Below are 21,400 nucleotides of genomic sequence, written 5' to 3' on the forward strand. Positions count from 1 at the left end.
GTAAAGCAAACGGCCCCCGCTATCGATTAGCTATAATGTCCCAATCATTACGTCCGTACCTCAACACTGTTCGCTACTCTCTACAGGCTGCTTTAAATTTGTCGAATTTCTCTTCTCAAGATGTAGAACGTCATAACAGGCCGGAAGTAGAAGTGCCAAACAATAGCGCTGAACTTCGCCTACAGGATATGCACATTGCCCGTAACGAACACGAACAAGTTCTCATCGAATCAAGTGTCAACAGTGTGCGCATGAGTATCAAGGTAAAGCAGTCGGACGAGATAGAACAAATTTTGGTGCACAAGTTCACTCGTTTCCTAGAACAAAGAGCGGAATCCTTCTACATTCTAAGGAGAGTTCCCATCAATGGCTACAGCATTTCATTCCTAATCACTAACAACCACACAGAGACAATGATTACGGAGAAATTGGTCGACTTTATCATTGAGTTCATGGAGGAAGTGGATAAGGAAATTAGCGAGATGAAGTTATTCTTGAACGCCAGGGCCAGATTTGTTGCTGAGGCGTACCTAGGCCAATTCGTATACTGATATAACATTCATACCGGTTTAAAGAGCGATGAATAGTGCCTTAAGTCCTTTTTATACATTGTCAAGCTTGGTAGCCTTGCGGGTGGAGGCGACATTCACGTTTCTTTTCTGGGACCCGATTTTTGACTATTTTGAGGAGGGGCAGCAGTTATATTGACGATATATTTGGACTAAATAGAGAGCATACATAAGCTATTGCATTGGGTTTACTATCTTAGCCAACATAGTTTGGTATTTCTAGTTTTGTTTTAAGTTGCAAAGATTTACGACGATTTTTATTTGATTGTCATATTGAATCTAATGCAGCAATTCACAGATAAACATGATCATTGGAAAGCCGGAAATAAAGAGGCAGGAGATGGTCTTGATAGGATTAATAATGTCAACAGCTCTATGTTGAGTTTTAATGATGATTATACAAATTTGATGAGTGTATTATCTAACAATGAAAAAGGCGATTCGAAACAAGCTGCAATGGGCGTCACTAGCAGTACTTCGAATACGAGACAAAGAGACAGTGATAATATGTATGGAGGCAATAATAGAGCAGCGGAACAGAATAAAGCAGATAGGCGAAATTTAGAGCTATTATTACAACATTATCAAGAGCTACTTGGAAAGGGGGGTTCAGGTAGCGGTGGCTTGGGCGATACTCCAAGGCGAAAACCCGCTGAAGCTTCTGTTGCTGATAATGAAGTCGAATCTATGGTAGCTTCGAAGACATGTGCGCATTGTAGGCGAAGAAAAATGAAATGCTTGTTGGTTCCTGGACTCCCGAATTGTATTCAGTGCGAAACGAAAGGCATTAAGTGTACTCCGTCTGCCCTATCATCTCCAAAGGTAAGCTCTATGGTAACTGACGATCAGGGCAAAAGGAGCTTGGCTGAAGATGGTGTAATATCGAGTCACGATATGTTGAAGCGTGTTAGGTTACAGAGTTTGCCGAATCAATTTGCTAGCAGTAGTAATTACCCGTCCTTGTTGGGTGGTCCCAACACAAGTTCGTCCAGAGATATGACTGCTGCATCGACCAGTTCTTACAAAAGTGGCGAAGTTTACAGTGCCAATCGTCAAAGGGACGAGAGTAGTTGTTCGTCTTCATCATTTACCTCAAATCAGAACAGTTCAAGGCTTCCTGGAGCCAGCAGCTCGATGCCCAAAAATCCGGTTCAGCATTTCGCCCATTGTCCGAGGTCCTCGTTTTATATTGGTCCATCTTCTGCACTTGATAGTAACTTTTTTGACCATTTGCGGATGGATAGGATTGACCAGTTGCAATTATCCAGTACGGTAGCGCTGAGGAGGGTTTCTCCAAAGGTCCAATTTATTTTGCGTGCTGATGTTGATAGAAATAATTTTTTGAGGAACGAAGCCATGGTAGACAAAGTAGAAGCTTTAGTTCATCCACATGGAAAGATTCTCGTTGATATATTCTTTAAACTGATACATCCTAATTTCCCGATTCTACACGAAGCAGTATTTCTGGAAAAGTATTCGAGATCACATAGGGAATTGAATGCTCCAATTTTAGCTTGTGTCTATTCGCTTGCTATTAGATGGTGGGATTTTCACCCTCAATTGGTAGGCTTTTCAAAGCCAGACGTGATTGATAAACTAAACGAAATTGCTCTGAATTGTTTTCATGAGAATCTTGCGTACCCAAAATTGAGTATTGTACAGGCTGGGTTGCTAATACTGCATTGTCGAAGTGAACTCCCAAATAACTGGGTGATTTGTTCAGAAGTTGTTGCGCTAGCGGAAGAACTGGGACTGGCTATAGACTGCGAGGATTGGAAGTTACCTCGCTGGGAGAAGGGTTTGCGAAGAAGGTTAGCATGGGCTGTATGGTATCACGACAAATGGGCTTCAATGATTGAAGGAAGACATTCACATTTAATTCTTGGCCGTAACTGGCTAATTCCACTCGTTAGTGACGATGACTTTCCAAGTACTTCCCAGGTGATCAAGGACAGTGCCCGTAATAATTCAATGGACTACGGTAATGATCACGATGATGTATTGTTTGATCAGATTTCAGTTCTTGGTGTAGATCCGACTGAAGAGGATTTTCATAATGGGAAGCTTCTTTTTAAGCACATTGTTGCGTTAAGTATCATTCTTGGCGAAATTCTAGATACTTTCTACACTTTAGGTGCTATCAACACCACTACCAACATTGAACAAGTGTTGCAGCTTGCGAAACCACTTCAATTAAAACTAAGGAAGTGGTATGACACTTTGCCGCCTAATTTGTCCATGAATAATTTTCATCCGAGAAGATTCAATAATAATGCTTCGCTAACGCTAGCATATTTTGCTGCGGAAATAACCTTACACAGGAAAATTGTTTCCACTCTTAAGTCAGATGACCCAGAAGAACTAGTGAATGTATGCCGTAGTGCTGCGAAGACCAGACTAATCGCTGCTATTGAGTTTGTGAGGGATCTGAAAAACGAACATATAAATGCGTTTTGGTTCACTTGCTCAAGTGGCAATCTCATTCTTATCAGTTCATTTGCGACATTGCTATATCTTACTTCCAGTTCGAAAGAGGAAGCAAAGGTGTATAAAGATTGCTTGAGGAACTATGTGTGGATTTTGCGTATGGCTTCAAAAACATTTGATAAGGCAGCAACTGCACTACTAAGGATACAACAAGTATTATCTAACGTACCAGAGCTACTTACGGATGCTTCAGTACAGCAACGTTATTGCAATTCAGGTATGCAATCACCCGCTCAACATCATCATACAAACAGTCCTAGATCTGCGCGTTCGGCATCTACTTACAGTCCGAACGACTCGAACAGTGGTTCGGCTTCTGCAAGCATTTTGAACTCCAGCTCGCTCCAAAACTTAAAGACTATGGCACCTGACGTTCTAGATTCATTGAGCAGTGCGCGTAGTGGGAATATATCAAACGAATATGGATCAAACAGCTCGAATGCACCAAAACTGGAAAAAACTTCCCCTCCACTTCCGAAAAGTAGCAAAGAACACAGCAGGATGACTAAACTTAACCATATAGAAGACCGTTCAATATCTGCTACCTCTCCTAGTCGAAAATCAGCGAAGTTATCGCCTGATACATCTTCCCAAGCTGTATCTAATATGAGCTCTGTCACAGCCCCAAGCACAGCTTCGTTCGAAAATTCCGCCAGGTATAAGGTACCCAGTCCTGGGAAACCCCATTCACCACGTAATTTGGAAAATATCAATAGCCCGTTAATTTCAGGAGTCGCGGGAGAATCGAATGACAACACATCTCCGCATGAAACTGAATCCAGCAAATCATCCACATTAGTACCTGTGGATAAGAAGCAGAATACAAACAGTATAGGCACAGAAAATAGCGTCTCACCTAATTATTGTGCATCATCAAACGAACGAACGAACCAGTAATAAGAACTAGTAATAAGTAGCGATACTGCCAGGAGCCGTCCATATATTATTTACATAAAGTGTATAAATACGGTTTAATCAAAAGGTGTACCAATGTAATGCCGAGTTTAGCTCTATATAATAATATTACAAAAATTTGCTCTCAGTAGTGTGTTTTGCTGCTTCAACTAGTTCTCCAGGCCTTTCAACAATGACATGTACTTCTGTTTCTGGTTTGTACGACATTTTCTCTTTCTCAATCTCTGCTTCTTGCAGAAGTAATTCCTTATTGAGAATAATACCTGACTTAGTTGAAGACGAAGGTTTCTGCTTTCTATCTACTGAATGCACTTTATTCTTCGCTACTACATCCCCTTCGGCCACACTATCCATAATATTTTTTAATACATCATCCAGTGATTCCTCTTCATTAAAAGTATGTGAAGTGTTTTCTTCAGCAAGATCTGAATTATGAATAGCCTTCAGGTGATTCTGGATACTGTTAACAGCATCCCGCCTTGAAAATGCATTGTTAACGAATCGGAGCTCCTCTTCAACAGAAAAGTTCCTATCATTATCATCTCTTACTCGGCTTACTAGTTCCTGTAATTTATTAATCTTACGCATATACAACCCTTCCATTTCTGCTATTTCCTTCTTTTGGTTTATGATATTTATTGCAATAGAACCGACCAGAATAAGCAACACCAAAGGCCTTCCAACACTAGTGTCAAACTTGTACCTTTTTGTAGCGGCTGGCTTTTGCATGGAATAATGTCTTCTGAAAACGCCCACAATGGAGGGAAGCGACGTACGCCTAAACATAATTAAAATGCAGTTATTTAGACAATAAGCAGAAATTTAATGAATGGGTATATATCCCAATAGATCAACCTTAATGTGTAATTATAATCTTTAATTAAATGTGTTTAGTACAGTAGCATGAAGTACGGAATTTACAAAATTTTCGATGTCATGCTGATGGACATAATATAGAAAAAGCCTGCTCATCTCAATCTCTCATACCATTCAAACAAAGGCTATAAACCACATAGATACTTGCTTATCTATAATATGAGTGACAAGGATGGCTCTTTAGGTGTTACCGAAAAGAAGCAATGGAAGAGAAAGTTGGAAATCAATAGAAATTTTGATAATGATTATCTTCAACAGTTGCAGCGATTAGTATTGAATATAGATTTGATAAATGAAGGTGTTTCTAATGACTACAAACCGTTTATTGCTTTTATTCAGAAAGGATACTTAACCCAGGTTGTGCAAGCATGGTCTTATTATGCTCAAATTAATAATAGTACTATGTTTGGTGAACACTCTATGAAACTAGCCAAAGCTTTGGCAGTTTTGAACTCGGATCCAACTGTCCAGACCTATGGTAGTGAAGTGATTAAAAATATTTTGAGTAATTATTCAAAGGTTTTATATAGAGGATTGAGCAATATGAAGCCTTCCGTAACCAATCCTATGTTGAAAATGATGCGTGAAATGGTGGTATTTAATAATGGACAACATGTCGAGGAGTTCTTATCCTATTTTAACTTAAGCACATCAAGCGTGCAAAAGATACTGAAACCCAATAAGACCGAGTTAAGCAGTCCTGTGCTTGTAACTAAGTCTCCACATTTGTCCATGAGAGCTAATTTCATTAAATTCTGGGTGGCTCTGGTTCGGAACACTCCAATATTACTGCGGAAAGATCTTCTTATCGATAACCACAGTATTACAAGCTCCTGGTTTAAGTATATGGCAAAGGTTGATAGGTATGAGCTAATAGAAGACGCTATTACTCTTATGAAAGACTGTGTGCTTAGAGAAAAATCATTCCGTAAGTCTACTAAGTGTAAGATATTAAATGAAGCTATCATAGGAAAACTACAAGAGTTGTACTACTATTCCAATAAAAAACTTGTGCAAAGTGTTGATGCATTCTTTCAAATGTATGGATCTGATCCAGAGTTCGGTATTGGCTTCTGCGATGAAAAATTGTGGTTTGATGAGCCAATAGCAAAGCACCAAAGCAACTATGGTGTTGTGGTGACAGTGAACCAGAAAAGCTTTAAAATATACAACAAATTACTTTACTCAATGCTGACCTTCTTTCGCCCATGGGAAGATGACTTACAGTGCAACACCGTCATAAAAGTTTTAAATCATGTCCCTGAATTAGTACCTCCTTATTGTAATTACCTGGCCACACTCGGCTATCATGATCCAAAGATGACCTCTTATTGGTTTGGCTTAACACTTCTTTTGGGTAGGATCATAAATCTACCAATTCCACCCGAATTGCATGAGGTGCAGACAGAGCAGACCCCAAACAATTCACTAGTATTACAAAACATTATTCCGTGTTCTATGTCATCTGCATCGCTAATTAAGTGCTTCCAGCATGAGGTTCCGCTAATCAAACATTTAGGTTGCCAATTGTTGATATTTTCTTTGAAGAAGTTTGAGAAAGTCCTTAATATCTACACTGAAAAAGGTTGGGAATCGGATAAGGCATCTTTGAACAATTTGTATCAATCGCTACTACCCGAGGTCTCTATTATTTCTTCAACGTTAAATGAGGCCTACATTAAGCATCAAGACAATAAACTGCTTTTCTTATCATTAACAACAATATTGAAGTATTACAGTAGCCTATTTCCAAATAACTTTCAGGTTGTGCTTCCTGCGAATAATGTTTACGTTGAAATTATGAAAGAAGGTGTCTTTAAAGGATTGCAATTGGTGATTCTGGATAATTTTTTGCAATTCCAAGAGCTCAATAGCTACCAAATTAAATGGTGGCAGAATTCGGAAAATAAACGATCACTGTTCAGCTCATTATTGCAGGTTGCCGCTTCAAATCAATCTTCAAGCACTATTACAACAAAAATATCCAATGTTCTTGATAGGCTTTTGAAATACACTTTACTATTTAACAAGGACACCCTTTTGGCCTCACCTGTACTATCACTTATCAACAGCTGTTACGCTGTTTGTGCATATACTGAACACAATGATGCAGCTCAGATAGACAAGATCTGGAAATTATTAGATGAAGCGACTCTTAGATGTGTGAAGTTTCCATATAAATATATTGACATGTCAGCGGAATATGGTTATATTTCTCCTTTTATCGTTGCTTTATGTGAACAGTGGAAATATGTTGATAAGAAGACATCATTTGATATTGTCAGTAAGTGGATCCTGATATTTTTACGGAGCATGGCAATGATAGGTGAATCATCTGAGAATATTTTCAAGGTACTTGCAAGTTTGGATGACATTGACTCTTCTTTACTCAACGTATACTTCCCTAAGGATTATGAAAAAAATATTACCACAATTTCGAAGGATCAGTATATACTTTCTTCGAACATGGAATACGCCTTTGTGGATCTAATTGCATTGTTACCTGTTAACAAAATATCGAATGTTGTCAGGCTACCTGTTAACGATCTCGATGCTTGTGGTTTATTATTTAGGATCCAATGCTTACTGCAGTCAGATACTATAGAATTTGAAAAAGATAGGCTAGCTACCGTCTTTGATGTACTATTTACTAAATGTGCCAACTATGCTGCATCAAATTCAGAGTTTAGAGAGAAGTTCATGTCCGAAGTTTGTTTTAAAAAGTTTGTTATTCATCCTGAAATTAATACTAGTGATATTAATCTGGTTAAAAAGTATACTTTTACTACTAAAATATTGACAGATATCTATGGATCATTTGGAGATAATATTGCGCAATTTCAATTGTACGGGAAAGAGCTCATTCTTTCTAAGTTTAAGGCTTGGCAATCTAATAAAACAGTAAAGGATATGTTGGTAAACGTATTTAATATACTTCCATCTGGTGATTTATTGAAGCTTATCGAAGATGACATTGTATTGGATCCCGCAAGTATAGTATCCGTTTTGCTAAATATTGCCAAAGCAAAATCAAATATTTCAGGTAACATGTTCCTAAAGTTGTTGGAATATGATGAGGAAGAAATCGTGGAATTATTGGGCTACTTTGCAGACTTAAGATTAATCGAAGATGCTGATCTGGATGCAGTTTTTGAGAAATCAGTGAATAACTTTAAGCTATTTCCAATTATAGAGCGATGTATAGGGTATCCTGAAGCGGTTAAGTCGCTACAAAAGTACCTAGATTGTGTGAAGTTAGATGACTTAGTTATCGCAATCGGGGCATTATTAAAACCAATGGAAGATGATACGATATCAGCTTTCTGTAAAAAGGCTTTAAAGCTGGCATTAGAAAAGTTTGATACCTTCAAAGGTAGTTTGATGCGTCACACAATATATTTGTTTTCTAACTGCCAAACGTTGTTGGCTGAAGAAGATAAGAATAGAATTGTAGAATACTTCACTACTCGCTATGAAAACAAGTACTCAGTCCCAGTCGCTACTCTACTTAAACCCTATATTTCAAAAGAAGTTGACTCAACCAAGATGTGGTTGAATAAATGCATGTTGTTCATAACTAAGAAGTTTGCTGAGCTGGATAATTTGCCGAAGTCCTTCACTGACTTTTTATCACAATTCAAAGACATATTAAAATTAAATAATACTTGGTCCATGATAAACAAGTCCGCGTTGAATGCAGAACTCGAAGTTATATTGGGTGGAAAGTGGGTCGAAGACCCTGCAGTATTAGAATATGCAAACATTTTGGTATTAGGAGGATTAAAGTCAAGCATCGAAAGCAGTAGGCTACTTCAAATTTTCATTCACAATAGAGAGCAGCCTTTGGCCAAAGATGCCTCGAATTCATATGTCCAGTATTTGGCAGCTACAATTTGTTTCAATTTATTTAACCACGACATTGCTGTCAATTCTAATGTTGTGGTACAAGAAACATTGTTGAGATTCTATAACGGAACTGTTAGACCATCTGATAGGATTCTTTTGAACATACTAGAAGTTTTAGAGTCAAAACTTGCAGTTTCATGGACGAACGAAATATACTCGTGGGAATTTTTGGATAATTTATCAACTACAGAAAGAGAGTTAATTGGTTCTGTAAAACTACTGGTAAGAAAAAACGCAGGATTTGTTGTAACCTTAAGCAGGGATATGATCACTGATACGATACGTAACTATCCATTCGTCAATGAAATTCCCGAGTATAGTAAGTTAACTGTTGAAGAATTTTCGACTATTCAAAAAAACTTTTTCGACAAATATGAAACTGCTAAACTAGGGTACGAGCGCGATGTATATGATCCCCTCTTTATTTTGCTATTAGTACTGCACAATGGTGAGTTGGTCAAATTTATTTCTGACGAAGAATCAGGAAAATCTGGCTGTAGATTGGATGTTAAAAAATTGTTAGACAGCAAACTTGCTCAGTTAGCAATTATGGGACTCTCGGATTCTAGAGAACTGGTTGCAAAGGTTTCATTCACCATTATCAACCAGATGTTAATTTCACTAAACGAAAACTATCAGTTTAAAGATTCTAACATCTTTAAGATTTTGTTTACTAAAATTGTGTACACATTTGCACAAAAGGATAAAGGTGATGAAAACTTGCTACAAAAAACTCCGCCAATCTTCTGGTTCTCTGTCTCAAGGATTGTAGAATTGTTGTTGCAACCTCGCTCTCTCTTATATGAAAGTGCCTACCGTTGGGTTCTATCCTCGCCATCTCTCTATACCAACAACATAGCCTTATTTCAAAAGGTAATGCCAAAGAAGGCCGAGGATATCGAAAGTTACTACTTGCATTTGCAGTGGGTACTGGAAACTATTTTAAGTGGTATGTGCACTGAAAAAGATGTTAATCTTCTAAAATCCCAAAATATCTTGGAATGGTTACTTAACCTACAAAACTCTCCTTACTTGAATCTAAAGCTACAGACCCTCATTAACCTAATTGTGTACAAATTACAAAGAACTGCATTGGGAGGATCAATGTTGGTTACAAGATTTAGTGGCCTTGCATATTTGGAATCAGTAAAATACAATGCGGGTAAGAGTTCGCAACAATTGAATGAATCCTTGCAGAATAACCCTATGAACAGGAATTATCTCAAAGATCAATTAATATCCCGCCAAACTAGCCTGAACAGTCGAGAACTAACTTTGGGATGCGCTGTTCTGGTTAATTCTAAAAAAAGACTTCTTGAATGGACGTCTGACGACTTGAATAATATCGTCAAGAGGATTAGACAATAGGAACAATAATTATAAATAAAGTTAATAAAATTAACAACGTTAATACGTAAAAGAGTAGAATCTAATACAAGACTTCCATAAAATAATACTTGAACTGTATTTTTCAGTTAAGTTAGACCAATGGGTGAGACTTGTAAAAGTCCGACTCATTCCCCAGACCATGGGTCGGGTCCATAGTATTTCCTAACCACATGGCTTGATCTGTGATTTCTTTCCACAACTGATCATCGCTCTTCCCTAACTCATCAGGATTATCTAATAGCTCCTGAAGACCATCGGTATGTGTATCCAACCTTTGCAAATCCAGTCTAGTAACATTCCGCTCGATGGTCCTCGCTTCGGTCTTTGAAAGTTCACTAAAGTCCGGCGCCACTTCTGCTTCATCAGCATCCTGAGACCTGGTATTAAACGAATGACTGCTTGTTGGCTGTTGAAGTTCCGGTATATTACCCATAATATTAATAGGTATGTCAACAAGTTCATTATGTTTCGCAATCAAATCATTCATAACACCGTGGAAATCGAGTTCGCTCATGAGCGTTAATAACTGGGCCATTCGGAGGCCTGCTGGATTATTACCTAATGCTCTCATTTTGGTAAATATCTTCAATGCGTGATCAATATGTTGATACGTTTGCTCATGGATACCAAATGCAGCATTGAATAATACCAACGTACATGCGGAAGTAAACAAATACTCTCTGTCCATGTATCCAAAAAGCGCAACCATGTTTTGCGAAAACAAATAATACAAAGATCGTATTGAGTTAATCGAGGCTTCTAATGAGCAATTTAATAGCGAGGATATTGTTTTCGAATAGTCAGATAGGTTAATGTAAGAGTTAGACTTTTCAACAATTGCCAACTGTTTCGAAACAAAATGAAATAATAGAGGTCTAATTGCCAAGTTCAGGCCCTGGAAGTACTCAGTGAATATATTTGTGCATAATCTTGATATGTGTAATTCTGGCTGATGAAAATCGACCTGCAAGAAATCTGATAGGCTTGTTCTCCACTGCAGTAACTGAAGCACAATTTCTTTCAACATCGGTAGAATATTCGAATCAGGTTGCCTTTGATAAAGTTTAGAAAGAATTTGGGCGTTAAGTTGGGTGATTCTAACACAGTTAGTAATATACTCTGCCTCTGGAAATATGTAGTGCTCACAGCCTTTAGGAGGATTGGTCATGTCAAAGTCATCCGGCAGTTCAGCTGAGATTGTATTATCTGAAAAACTTAAAGGTAAACCGGCCTTACTACTTAGCATCCGTTCGAACATATAAACAGTCCACCATATCCTCCTTCGGTGCTCTAATTGAAAACGTGTAAGGACATCGCGCTCTGCATCCACATGCCAGCCCAAAATGAGACATGCTCGTATTGTTTGACCAAAATAAAAATAAGAAGCCGCGGTACAGTCTGCCACTTGAAGATAAAATGCATATAATAACATCAGTTCTATGCCACCATCCTTAGTCACATTTTCAATTTTGCCGCCTGAAAACAAAAAGCTGAATAACCTCGATGCTTGCTCAAAAAATCCAGATCCAGGTGGTCCGATTTTATTATTGTAATCCCCATTAGGGTCACTGCTATCATCCTTATTGTTACAATCGGGCTTGTAGGCTGTTCCTTGATACATTTCCCCCGTCGCAAAAATTAATAATAACTTACAGAGCCATATTGTTTGAAGGGTGTCATCGCCCGGATTAAAAGTTCCTTCGTACGTACGATGCAGGTGTTCCTTAACAATGCCCTCGTTAAAAAAGTAGAAACAGCCATCGTTATACTCAATGAAGATATCTACAAGGCGCATAGCATAGGAATATGAAGGTAGTGTGAAGTTGACGCTAGGGTCTCTGTTTGGATCATTACCTCCAAGAACAATCTTATACGCATTGCCCTCCTCTTGTAGAACTTCATCTATCATATCGCCTTGCCATACTGTTGTTACGGCGTTCATATCTGCAGTGCCCACCGTTGGCGGGTCCATACTAGGACTGGCTATCTGTTTCGATCTCCGTTTTAAGGAAGCAGGGATAAGTGACTGAATCTCCATTCCGAAAAGAGTCATGGATGAAGAACCTACAAAGAATCGCTGACCGGTTCTGGACTCCACAAGCCTACCCCTCCTTTCAGTGAAATTGGGAACAATCTCATCTTCTTCATCGACTGTCACTGAATTCTTTTGGAATGTAATGTTATCTCTCTCGCTTGAATTTGTCGGTAAGGTTCGCTGGCTTAACAGCTCCATGGTAGACCTAGTTCCTTCACATTTGCATGGCCGATCGCGCAGCTGCGCCTGTAAGCTTGCATTCTCATTCTTTATCTTCACAAGATCGTCCTGGAGCTTCTGCAGGTATTTCATAGAAATAATTAGCTTCTTGCTTGGCTCCATATATTCACATGTTGCTCGTGCTAATAGACACTTCTCGCAAGGATTACCTCCTGGGCACTTGACGTGCCGCCTTCGACATCGTAAGCACGCTAAAGGAGACCTCTTCTTTCGCTTTGGTCCATCATCGCTACTCTTACCATAACCATTCAACTCCCGCTTCTCTGAGGCGGTATACTCCTTACAGTCAACTTCAACATCAAGCAGCTTAAGGTCATCTGTTACGTTTTCCAACCCACCACCACGTCCTAGGTGCTGCATAAATTGCTTCTTAACCTTGCTGACTCTTTTCAAACTAGTTTACTGCTTGTTGCTAATGAACAAGCAGTAAAGGGGTTTTATAACCTTCTGTAATTTTTTATACCCTTATTAAGATCGTGAAAAACAATGCCTGATGACTCCCCATAGCGTAAAACCCTCACAAACCGAATAATATCAAGCATTCACCCAATAAACTTGAATACCCGATTATTCTTATTCATTTAGCATTCCTTTCGGTTCTTTGTTTATAATTGTAATTGGTTCGGCGGCAATGCTCTTATTTTACAATAACAGTCACATGATAACACAACCCATGCACCTCATATACAAATTTACTTTGACGTGATTGGTTGACAAAATATTGCTGCTGAAATAAGCGAATGGTGAAGCTACGAGATCTCCCAAAATTTATCGGTGGTAACTACTTAGACGTTAGCAGTAAGTTTAGAAAAGGAACAGGCTGTAGGTCAAACTAGCTAAACAAATACTGTAGGTGTCAAGAATGTCGCTCGCAAAATCAGCTGCTAAAAAACTAGATTGGACTAAGGTAATTTCTTCATTGAAGTTGACTGGTAAGACTGCAACTCAGTTGGCACAATTCAAGAAGCGTAACGATGAAGCTAGAAGGCAATTATTTGAATTGGAAGCACAACCAAAGAGTATTGACTTTGCCCACTATCGTTCAGTATTGAAGAACACGGAAGTGATTGATAAGATTGAATCCTATGTTACTTCGTTTAAGCCTGTGACTGTTGATATTTCTAAGCAGTTGTCTAGTATTGATGCTTTCGAAGAACAAGCCATGGCCAATGCTAAGGAGACAGAGAAGATTGCTGCTAAGGAGTTAGAGAACTTGAAGGAAGCTTTGAACAACATTGAAGCTGCTAGACCTTTGTCTGAGCTAACTGTTAATGAATTAGTAGCTGCTAGACCAGAAATTGATGCTAAGGTGACAGAGATGGTCAAGAAGGGTAAATGGGAAGTTCCAGGTTACAAGGAGAAGTTTGGTGACTTGACCGTCCTCTGAGAGGCTTAAATTCCTTTTCTTTTTATGTAAAGAGTTTAGATCTAACAAATTTCGACGCGACGGGTACACGATATTTTTGATTGCATGAATTATAGGACTACTATCTATCCAATCACTTGAAGGATAAATATATTCATAACTAAGTAGCACTTTAAAGTAAGCACCTAAATGGCTTTGGGTCAAAGTGCGTTTTTTATTTTTTTTTTTTATTTCTGTTTTTAGTTATAGTTGAACTAAGGCGGTTTCAACTTAAGGGCCTAACTAGGACAACTGCGATAGCTATAAAATTTGCTCTTTATACACGCACAGAATATTCTAATGCATCACAAAGCCTTGGCTGATAAGTTATTGTCATGCATAGCTCATGAGCGGAAAGAGGATGTGGAGTTGACATCCGCATTATTGCAGGAATTGCCGTTAAATAAACTGGTTTCTGCTGGATTAGCGATAAAGAACCTGCAGCTTGAGAGTATTAGGACCGGTTTAGGAGGTAAGGTTTATTTAACATTTATTTCTGATGCGACCTTTGATACGGAGATTTCAAGAGGTGATGCTAGTGTTGGTGATATAGTGAAGATTTATGTATCTAAGACCAAGTCTAAGGACGAAGCTGTGCTAGAGGGTGTGGTATTCAAGTGCACTGATAAGCAGATTGTGGTTTCTATTGAGGAGGCTGAAGAGAAGAATGCTCCTATACTCTATTCTGCGAATAAGATCCATATGATTAAGACTCTTAATACCATTACCTACAACCGCATGGAATCGACAATGAGGAAGTTGGCAGAGTTTAGTGACACACCAAGCAACCCTATAATGCAATATTTACTTTGTGAAAGGCAATTTGTTGCACATAATGATCGCTTAGATATTAAATTCTACAACGAGTCCTTGAACGATTCGCAGAAAGAGGCCATCAAGTTTGCCGTCCAAAATGAAATATCTATCATCCATGGTCCCCCTGGTACAGGTAAGACACACACACTTGTGGAGTTGATAAAGTTACTGTACGAAAAAGGAGAGCGGATTCTGATTTGTGGTCCATCCAACATTTCAGTGGATACAATTTTAGAGAGACTATCAAAAGTTGTTCCAGGTAACGATTTATTACGTATTGGTCACCCAGCTAGACTGCTTTCAAGTACTTTAGACCACTCGCTTGATATACTTTCGAAAACAGGTGACGGGGGTGCAATAATAAAGGATATTAGAAATGAAATCAACCAAACCATCTTGCAAATGAAGAAGATAAAATCTTCAAGAGATAGGAAGAAAGCCTGGCAAGAAATTTCAACCCTAAGGAAGGAATTGAGGCAGAAAGAGCGCAAGATTATTAAAGATCTAATCATTTCAGCTAAAATTATTGTTTGTACGTTACACGGATCAAGTTCCTACAATCTATGCAATATCTATGAAAATATTCCTAAACTCTTCGATACTTTAATAATTGATGAGGTATCACAAAGCCTTGAAGCGCAATGTTGGATACCTTTAATATCTCACGGCCAATCTAATATATCGAAGTTGGTGGTAGCTGGAGACAACAAGCAGCTACCTCCTACTATCAAAACCGAAAATGATGAACGAGTAAAACAGGTTTTAAGCACAACAATCTTCGACAAACTGGAAAAAAAATATGGTGACAAATTCAAGAAGCTGCTTAATGTTCAATATAGAATGAATGAGAAAATTATGGAGTTCTCCTCTAACGAACTTTACGGGGGAAAGCTTATTGCAGCTGAGAGCGTTGCGAACCAAACCTTAGCGGATCTTCCTGGAGTTGAGGTTAATGATGAAACAACTCCCCCATTAATTTGGTACGATACACAGGGAGACGATTTTCCGGAACGGTCTGAGGACGAAATTAATGAACTAAATATTGCATCTTCCAAATTTAACGAAAATGAAGCATACTTAGTATTTCATCATATATCATTGCTAATTAACAGTAATATTCCACAGGAAGCAATAGGTGTAATTTCACCTTATAACGCACAAGTAACATTGATCAAGAAGTTGGTTCATGCGAAATACTCAATGGTCGAAGTATCGTCTGTAGATGGATTTCAAGGCAGGGAAAAGGAATGTATTATTCTATCGCTGGTTAGAAGCAACGACCGATTCGAAGTTGGTTTCCTCAAAGATGAGAGACGTCTGAATGTTGCTATGACCAGGCCTAAGAAACAGCTTTGCATAATTGGAAACATGGAAACTTTAGAACGTAGTAAGATACCATACCTATGTAAATGGGTAAAATGGTCTGAAGAAAATAGCGAGGTAAGGTATCCGGACCTAAGTGACATGCTATGCTAATATACTAGTCTATAAAGCTTAAAAATAAAGTAAAAACAGACTTATATCGGTTACTATTAGTTATCGTCATCGTAAACATAGAATTCAACGCTTTCATCCGCTGTAACAAACATGCTATATTTCGGATTGAAAGCAATGGTTCTGGGACATGTATCCGACGGCGCATTAATGTATCCTTGAGGTTTCAAGGTCCTTAAACTTACTGATTCCGCGTGGTTCCAAATAGCTATCCTGCCATCGTAATCTGAACCTAAAGTAAAATGCCCGTCTGGTGTAAAACATGCCGAACCCCCGTCCATAAATTCTCTAACCGGGAAAGATTTTGTGCCAATTAATTCAAAAAGTTGTGATCCATCAAATGCATCCAGGATCAGTTGTTTTCCATTCGACGATGCCAGCAGAAGATATTTACCATCGTTCGAAAATTCCATCTTAGTCCACTGGTTAAAGTTAGGATCTACTTTAAATACCACAAACGGTCCTGATTTCAGTTGCCTTACATTATATAGTCCAATCTCTTGACTTTCCGGGTTTCCAATTGCAAATACCAACCCGCTTGGATCGTAAGCAATGCAATTTGGTACCACGCTCGGAACTATCGCCTGGGCCTTCGACGTCCTCAGATCCCAAAGCCTCACAGATTCATCATATGATGCTGACAAAAATGTGTCATCTAGAGGTGACATTTGAATATCACTAACCAAAGCACCATGCCCCTGGAAATATCTAAGATATTGATTCGTTTCAAGGTTTAAATGTCTAATATCGAAGGAAATCATCGTTGATGAATAGATACATTCATTTTGAGCATGCGTAAATTTCGCAGAATGACATCCATACTTTTTGGAAGCAATTGTATTTAGAAATCTGCACCCAACTGTATCATAGAGGTGCATATTATCGCTTGCGGTAGCTGTAAGTAGGTATTGACCATGGTCATCAAAAGAAAGAGAAGTGATCGGGCCTAGTTCCTTGTCCGAGACTTTAAACGACTTTACAGCTTTGAAATTAATTAATACATCTTTGTTAATGGGAACTGTCATATTCAGGGCTGAAGAAGAGCAACTAGCCTCTCATGAACTCTCGTTTGTTATACAATGTGTAATTTTAGATATAAATTTTTCTACTTAGCAAGGAAAAATTTATAGAAGACTTAGCTATGGATGACGGAACTCAGGTAAACAAAAGTTATAATACGGCATATTGTTGATCAAATACCTCCTATAGACATTTATTCAAACATATTCCTGATGCCATCAGTATGAGCCTTTTTATTGCTGCATTTTAATGCCAAGAACGTCGTTCAACTAACATACCCTAATTTAGACAAAACAACTAATACATATTGGCTTTGACCTGGTACTTGTATCTGTTATTCTTGCTGGTGTAAGAAGGAATACGGGTTACGTACTAAACTACGAATCGTCTGATCTCAGGAACTATATTCAGAAGTATCTCAATTGGGGAGAGTATTTCTTTGATCATCTAACCGAGCTAGTGAAAAGATCCTCATACTTTAAAAAGCAGTCGAGGTCAGATGGTCTGTTTGGGGGTATTGGAAAGGATTTATCAGCTGGTAAACCTGCTGGAGAAGCCCTGGACCACCAGTACACACCAAAATTAGCACATTTGGATTAGGTACGCTGTGTCACGTGATTACAATGCAAACTTTGGTTTAGGGTTCTATATATTATTATTAGTAGTGTAAGGAGATCGTAGGGTAGCGATCTGTATAGCTTTCATTTATGACTATTTTGTAGTGTATTCAGCTTTGGTAGTGTGTTTCACAAACTCGTTGAAAGCGGTAACAAAACCTTACCCTAATACACCACAAACAAGCTGATCGTTGCCCACGTCGTCTTAAAAAGCTGAAACCAGCTACTAATGGATGCAATCGGGATCTACTTAGGGTGCATTGACAAGGAGAAGAAGGAAAGAAACATTGCAGATGTTCCTGTTTTGGGGGACTTAGATTACCAATGGAATACGGAGAGAACACGACCTACCCAGACGATATGGGAAGTCAATAAACCAACAAACACTAGAGATAGGGTGGCTAAATCAAAGAAGCGAGCAATAGCATCACTATCTGCATACTGTACTTTTTCTCAGCGCCCATTGTCAACGAGCGGTCGATTTTCAGAATTTGATCTCGACGAGCTGTTGGTGGAGAGGAACCTCAGCTATATAAGAACTCTAGGCCACGACAGCATAAGACCTATTGGCATAGCTAAAACTATTAGAGAGTTAGAAAGGGAAAAAAATGATAAGCAAGAGAACAAAGCTCCTACTCAAAATACCACCAATTGCTTGCCAGAACCAATGGAGAATAGAAATGAAACTCAGAATGCTGCGACGATAAATGACTTGATGTTAGACCTTGATCAGGGTGTGCACTCTGAACAGGAGGAAAGCTATAATTATGATGATGAATTTGATAGAGTGGAGCATGATGGCACAATTGAGCAACGGCCAACTGGGAGATTGGTCGCTGGAACAGGCCTGTACGCTGAAGATTCACAGATTTTGCAGCAATTCGAGGAAAGTATTATTCCAAATAATCGTGTGAGGGCCTCTAGGATATCAAACTTAAGAAATACAACGTATTCCAGTCCTAATAACCAGTTCACGCCATAGATAAATATGTTGCATATTTGTATTAAAATATACCTCACTAATTAAATATATTACTGTTTGCTATGAAATTGGACAACATTTGGCAGCGCCTGCCTTTCCAATGAAAATTCATCAATTTTGGAAGTCTGCAGGTGAATAGCGGGAATAACCCACTTTCCACAGCTACATCTGGAACCCTTCCAATTGTATCCACCAACTTTGCTGGAACAATTCGGACAATTAAACTTACCTTCTAGTTCTTGCTTGCCTTGAAGTTCTTCTTTCATCCAGCTCAATGGCTCAACAAAAAAGTGCGAGCAGTGATCTTGGGATTGTTGAATATCAATTATTCTCCTGGAGCCAGCAGCTTTACGAATAAAATGACCTTCGCTAGATTCTCTTGTAGGAGGCGTGTGTTTGATAAAAGAGCTAGAGAGGGCTAATCTCTGCCTGCACTTTTTACACCTAATAGCAGTCATATTGCTAACGTCATCTTCTGGGATTTCTTGTAGTTCCTTTTCGCTATCCTTATGGTAGATGTCATCATTGGCCAACAATTCGGATCCAGACTCACCATTCTTGGCTGAATTCTTCAATCTCCACTGTATGTACAGACTGTTGGAGGAATCTACTTTATTACCTCCCATTTCCTCAAAGATCTTCAATTGTTCCATGAAATTATCGTTTGGCTGAGCATTACTGCGTTTTCGCCTAACGGCATGCAGCGCAGTCTTTAAATCAAAACCATAACGGTACATCAAGTATGCAACCACGAAAGATACTGACCTGGAAACTCCAGCATGACAATGTACGTAAATCGCACCCTTTTGAGGCTTTTTTCTAAAGTCAACTAGCTTAGGATCATATTCTGGTTCATTCGGAAACAGACATTCATCAATAAATCTATTAGTTTCATTAAAATATTGCAAAATATCAGTTTTATCATCGTCATCAATAGCTATATTTTTCAAAGTATAGCTCTTTCTCACTAAATATTCAGGAATAACTGCAAATTTCATCACTGATAAAATGTGCGTGATATTATATGCGGCCATCAGAGGTGTATGTGCAATAATAGGCTGTACACCACCGACATGAATCCCACCCAGGATTCTGGTCATATCTGGCTCCTTATTAGACGCCATCTCAACTTCAGAGTGTTTTTAGTTTTCTGTATCGGCCTCTCAACAATCGATGAGATGAGACTTCTACATTTCCTTGAACACTTTTTTTTGAATGCGGGACATAAAAAGAAAAACCGTACAATAGGTTATATATACAAACGTTAGTTTTTTAGACAAGCATATTCAAACGATACTGCCAATAGTTCTTTCTTATAGGATCATATGTAGAGCTTAATGTCTGATAAGCTTTTTTAGCCTTATGAATAGTGTCGTTTTTTTTTGAGTAAAGTTCAGCAAGAAGCTCTAAAGCGTAGGATGACTGGATCTCGGGCGCTTCATTTTCCTCGTCAAAAAATCCATTAACAAACGTTAGTGCGAAGTGAATAATTTCGTTGCTATAATCACCGCTCTTGAACTGTTCATAAAGGCCCTTGAGGTAATTCCAAGTGCTGGGGTTTTGCGGAGCCATGTTGATCTTTTCACATACATATTCAACCTCAAGCGCAATAGACTGATCGTCTAAGCCCAAATTCTTGTAAACAAACATTTTATGCGCCCATGCGCTGTTATTATAGACATCCCGATCTATATGATCTTCCGCAAACTTAAGTTCTTCCGAAAAATCTCCAAAATGTTGCACAGCCCATCTTCTATAGGACCAAACATGATAGTTTTTGGTGTCGTCGTCTAACATCATACGTAATATAGGCAGTTCCCTGCTAAAGCTAGGGCTTGGGTGCAATTGCATTAACGCCTGCCGATATGACCAAATTTGGTAGTTTTTAGGATTACTGAGGGTAAACTCATCTAACCAATCCAATTCTTTGTTCAAACTACCGCTATCTTTGCCGTAAAGTTCGCTAATAATCATAAAACGGTAATTCCATGCCGTGTAATATGCAGGGGAGATGTCTAAAAACACAGTCGTCACTTCCAATGCCCTTTGTGACTTCTCACCCTTGTTTAATAATCCTTGAAGCAGGCCTGCAAGCTTCTTATAGTCTTCCGAGTACATTATCTCGCACAAACCATCGTTAGATTCCGAACCAATCTCAACCGGCCTCACATCACTAAAATCATACTCGGCAAGCACATTAGCGCTGTCCCCCATGCCATTGCCTTCGAACGACATACTTGATCTCCTGCAGCGCCTCACTACATGTTAGTCTTTTCTACGTCACCTAACGCCTCTACTCTTATATCCTACATAACCGTACTACATGATACCGCTGATCACGTGATTTACACGTTGCCTCTGAGCAGCAGATCTTGCGGCTAACTTACCCGCCAAGCCACTATTGATAAGCCGGCGGCCAGGTGTCATTATGTGCGTCACTTATCTCATTGAAGGGTCCTGATCTTGCAGGCTCGAAAACAAACCCAATGCGCCAAAATAAAAGGGCATATCGCTTAACTTTAATTGCCGGAAAATACTAACCTTTAGGACTGCACCTGCCGGAAACTAAACCTTTAGGACTGCACCTATGAACCAGAATCGTAACGCCCGAAGTACTGTTTTCCACCTCGCTTTTAACGCGAAATGTCG

General features: G+C 38.8%; 12 protein-coding genes across 12 annotated transcripts; 7 read left to right on the top strand and 5 right to left on the bottom strand.

Moving 5' to 3' along the window:
- Positions 1–35: 35 nt before the first annotated feature.
- ARC19 (Arc19p) lies at positions 36–551 on the top strand (the record flags this gene model as incomplete). The annotated part of the gene is made up of 1 exon (XM_018132424.1): positions 36–551. The coding sequence occupies one exon, from the start codon at positions 36–38 to the stop codon at positions 549–551; it is 516 nt and encodes a 171-aa protein (XP_017987913.1).
- Positions 552–851: 300 nt separating this feature from the next.
- DAL81 (Dal81p) lies at positions 852–3,953 on the top strand (the record flags this gene model as incomplete). Its single annotated transcript, XM_018132425.1, has 1 exon — positions 852–3,953. One exon carries the CDS (start codon positions 852–854, stop codon positions 3,951–3,953), a length of 3,102 nt encoding a protein of 1,033 aa, XP_017987914.1.
- A 126-nt stretch (positions 3,954–4,079) lies between these two features.
- Positions 4,080–4,757, bottom strand: INA22 (Ina22p; the record flags this gene model as incomplete). The annotated part of the gene is made up of 1 exon (XM_018132426.1): positions 4,080–4,757. The coding sequence occupies one exon, from the start codon at positions 4,755–4,757 to the stop codon at positions 4,080–4,082; it is 678 nt and encodes a 225-aa protein (XP_017987915.1).
- Positions 4,758–5,006: 249 nt separating this feature from the next.
- URB1 (Urb1p) lies at positions 5,007–10,121 on the top strand (the record flags this gene model as incomplete). Its single annotated transcript, XM_018132427.1, has 1 exon — positions 5,007–10,121. One exon carries the CDS (start codon positions 5,007–5,009, stop codon positions 10,119–10,121), a length of 5,115 nt encoding a protein of 1,704 aa, XP_017987916.1.
- Positions 10,122–10,233: 112 nt separating this feature from the next.
- On the bottom strand, positions 10,234–12,777 carry PUT3 (Put3p; the record flags this gene model as incomplete). The annotated part of the gene is made up of 1 exon (XM_018132428.1): positions 10,234–12,777. The coding sequence occupies one exon, from the start codon at positions 12,775–12,777 to the stop codon at positions 10,234–10,236; it is 2,544 nt and encodes an 847-aa protein (XP_017987917.1).
- A 502-nt stretch (positions 12,778–13,279) lies between these two features.
- ATP7 (F1F0 ATP synthase subunit d) lies at positions 13,280–13,804 on the top strand (the record flags this gene model as incomplete). Its single annotated transcript, XM_018132429.1, has 1 exon — positions 13,280–13,804. The coding sequence occupies one exon, from the start codon at positions 13,280–13,282 to the stop codon at positions 13,802–13,804; it is 525 nt and encodes a 174-aa protein (XP_017987918.1).
- Positions 13,805–14,122: 318 nt separating this feature from the next.
- Positions 14,123–16,114, top strand: HCS1 (ATP-dependent 5'-3' DNA helicase HCS1; the record flags this gene model as incomplete). The annotated part of the gene is made up of 1 exon (XM_018132430.1): positions 14,123–16,114. The coding sequence occupies one exon, from the start codon at positions 14,123–14,125 to the stop codon at positions 16,112–16,114; it is 1,992 nt and encodes a 663-aa protein (XP_017987919.1).
- Positions 16,115–16,170: 56 nt separating this feature from the next.
- Positions 16,171–17,157, bottom strand: SWD2 (WD-repeat containing protein SWD2; the record flags this gene model as incomplete). Its single annotated transcript, XM_018132431.1, has 1 exon — positions 16,171–17,157. The coding sequence occupies one exon, from the start codon at positions 17,155–17,157 to the stop codon at positions 16,171–16,173; it is 987 nt and encodes a 328-aa protein (XP_017987920.1).
- A 207-nt stretch (positions 17,158–17,364) lies between these two features.
- Positions 17,365–17,752, top strand: MCO12 (Mco12p; the record flags this gene model as incomplete). The annotated part of the gene is made up of 2 exons (XM_018132432.1): positions 17,365–17,373; positions 17,441–17,752. 2 exons carry the CDS (start codon positions 17,365–17,367, stop codon positions 17,750–17,752), a joined length of 321 nt encoding a protein of 106 aa, XP_017987921.1.
- Positions 17,753–17,998: 246 nt separating this feature from the next.
- On the top strand, positions 17,999–18,751 carry MND2 (Mnd2p; the record flags this gene model as incomplete). Its single annotated transcript, XM_018132433.1, has 1 exon — positions 17,999–18,751. The coding sequence occupies one exon, from the start codon at positions 17,999–18,001 to the stop codon at positions 18,749–18,751; it is 753 nt and encodes a 250-aa protein (XP_017987922.1).
- Positions 18,752–18,801: 50 nt separating this feature from the next.
- On the bottom strand, positions 18,802–19,875 carry YVH1 (tyrosine protein phosphatase YVH1; the record flags this gene model as incomplete). Its single annotated transcript, XM_018132434.1, has 1 exon — positions 18,802–19,875. One exon carries the CDS (start codon positions 19,873–19,875, stop codon positions 18,802–18,804), a length of 1,074 nt encoding a protein of 357 aa, XP_017987923.1.
- Positions 19,876–20,023: 148 nt separating this feature from the next.
- RAM2 (bifunctional protein farnesyltransferase/protein geranylgeranyltransferase) lies at positions 20,024–20,986 on the bottom strand (the record flags this gene model as incomplete). Its single annotated transcript, XM_018132435.1, has 1 exon — positions 20,024–20,986. The coding sequence occupies one exon, from the start codon at positions 20,984–20,986 to the stop codon at positions 20,024–20,026; it is 963 nt and encodes a 320-aa protein (XP_017987924.1).
- Positions 20,987–21,400: the final 414 nt, after the last annotated feature.

Source organism: Eremothecium sinecaudum, chromosome IV, assembly GCF_001548555.1.
Source record: "Eremothecium sinecaudum strain ATCC 58844 chromosome IV, complete sequence".
In the NCBI taxonomy this organism is placed as follows: domain Eukaryota; kingdom Fungi; phylum Ascomycota; class Saccharomycetes; order Saccharomycetales; family Saccharomycetaceae; genus Eremothecium; species Eremothecium sinecaudum.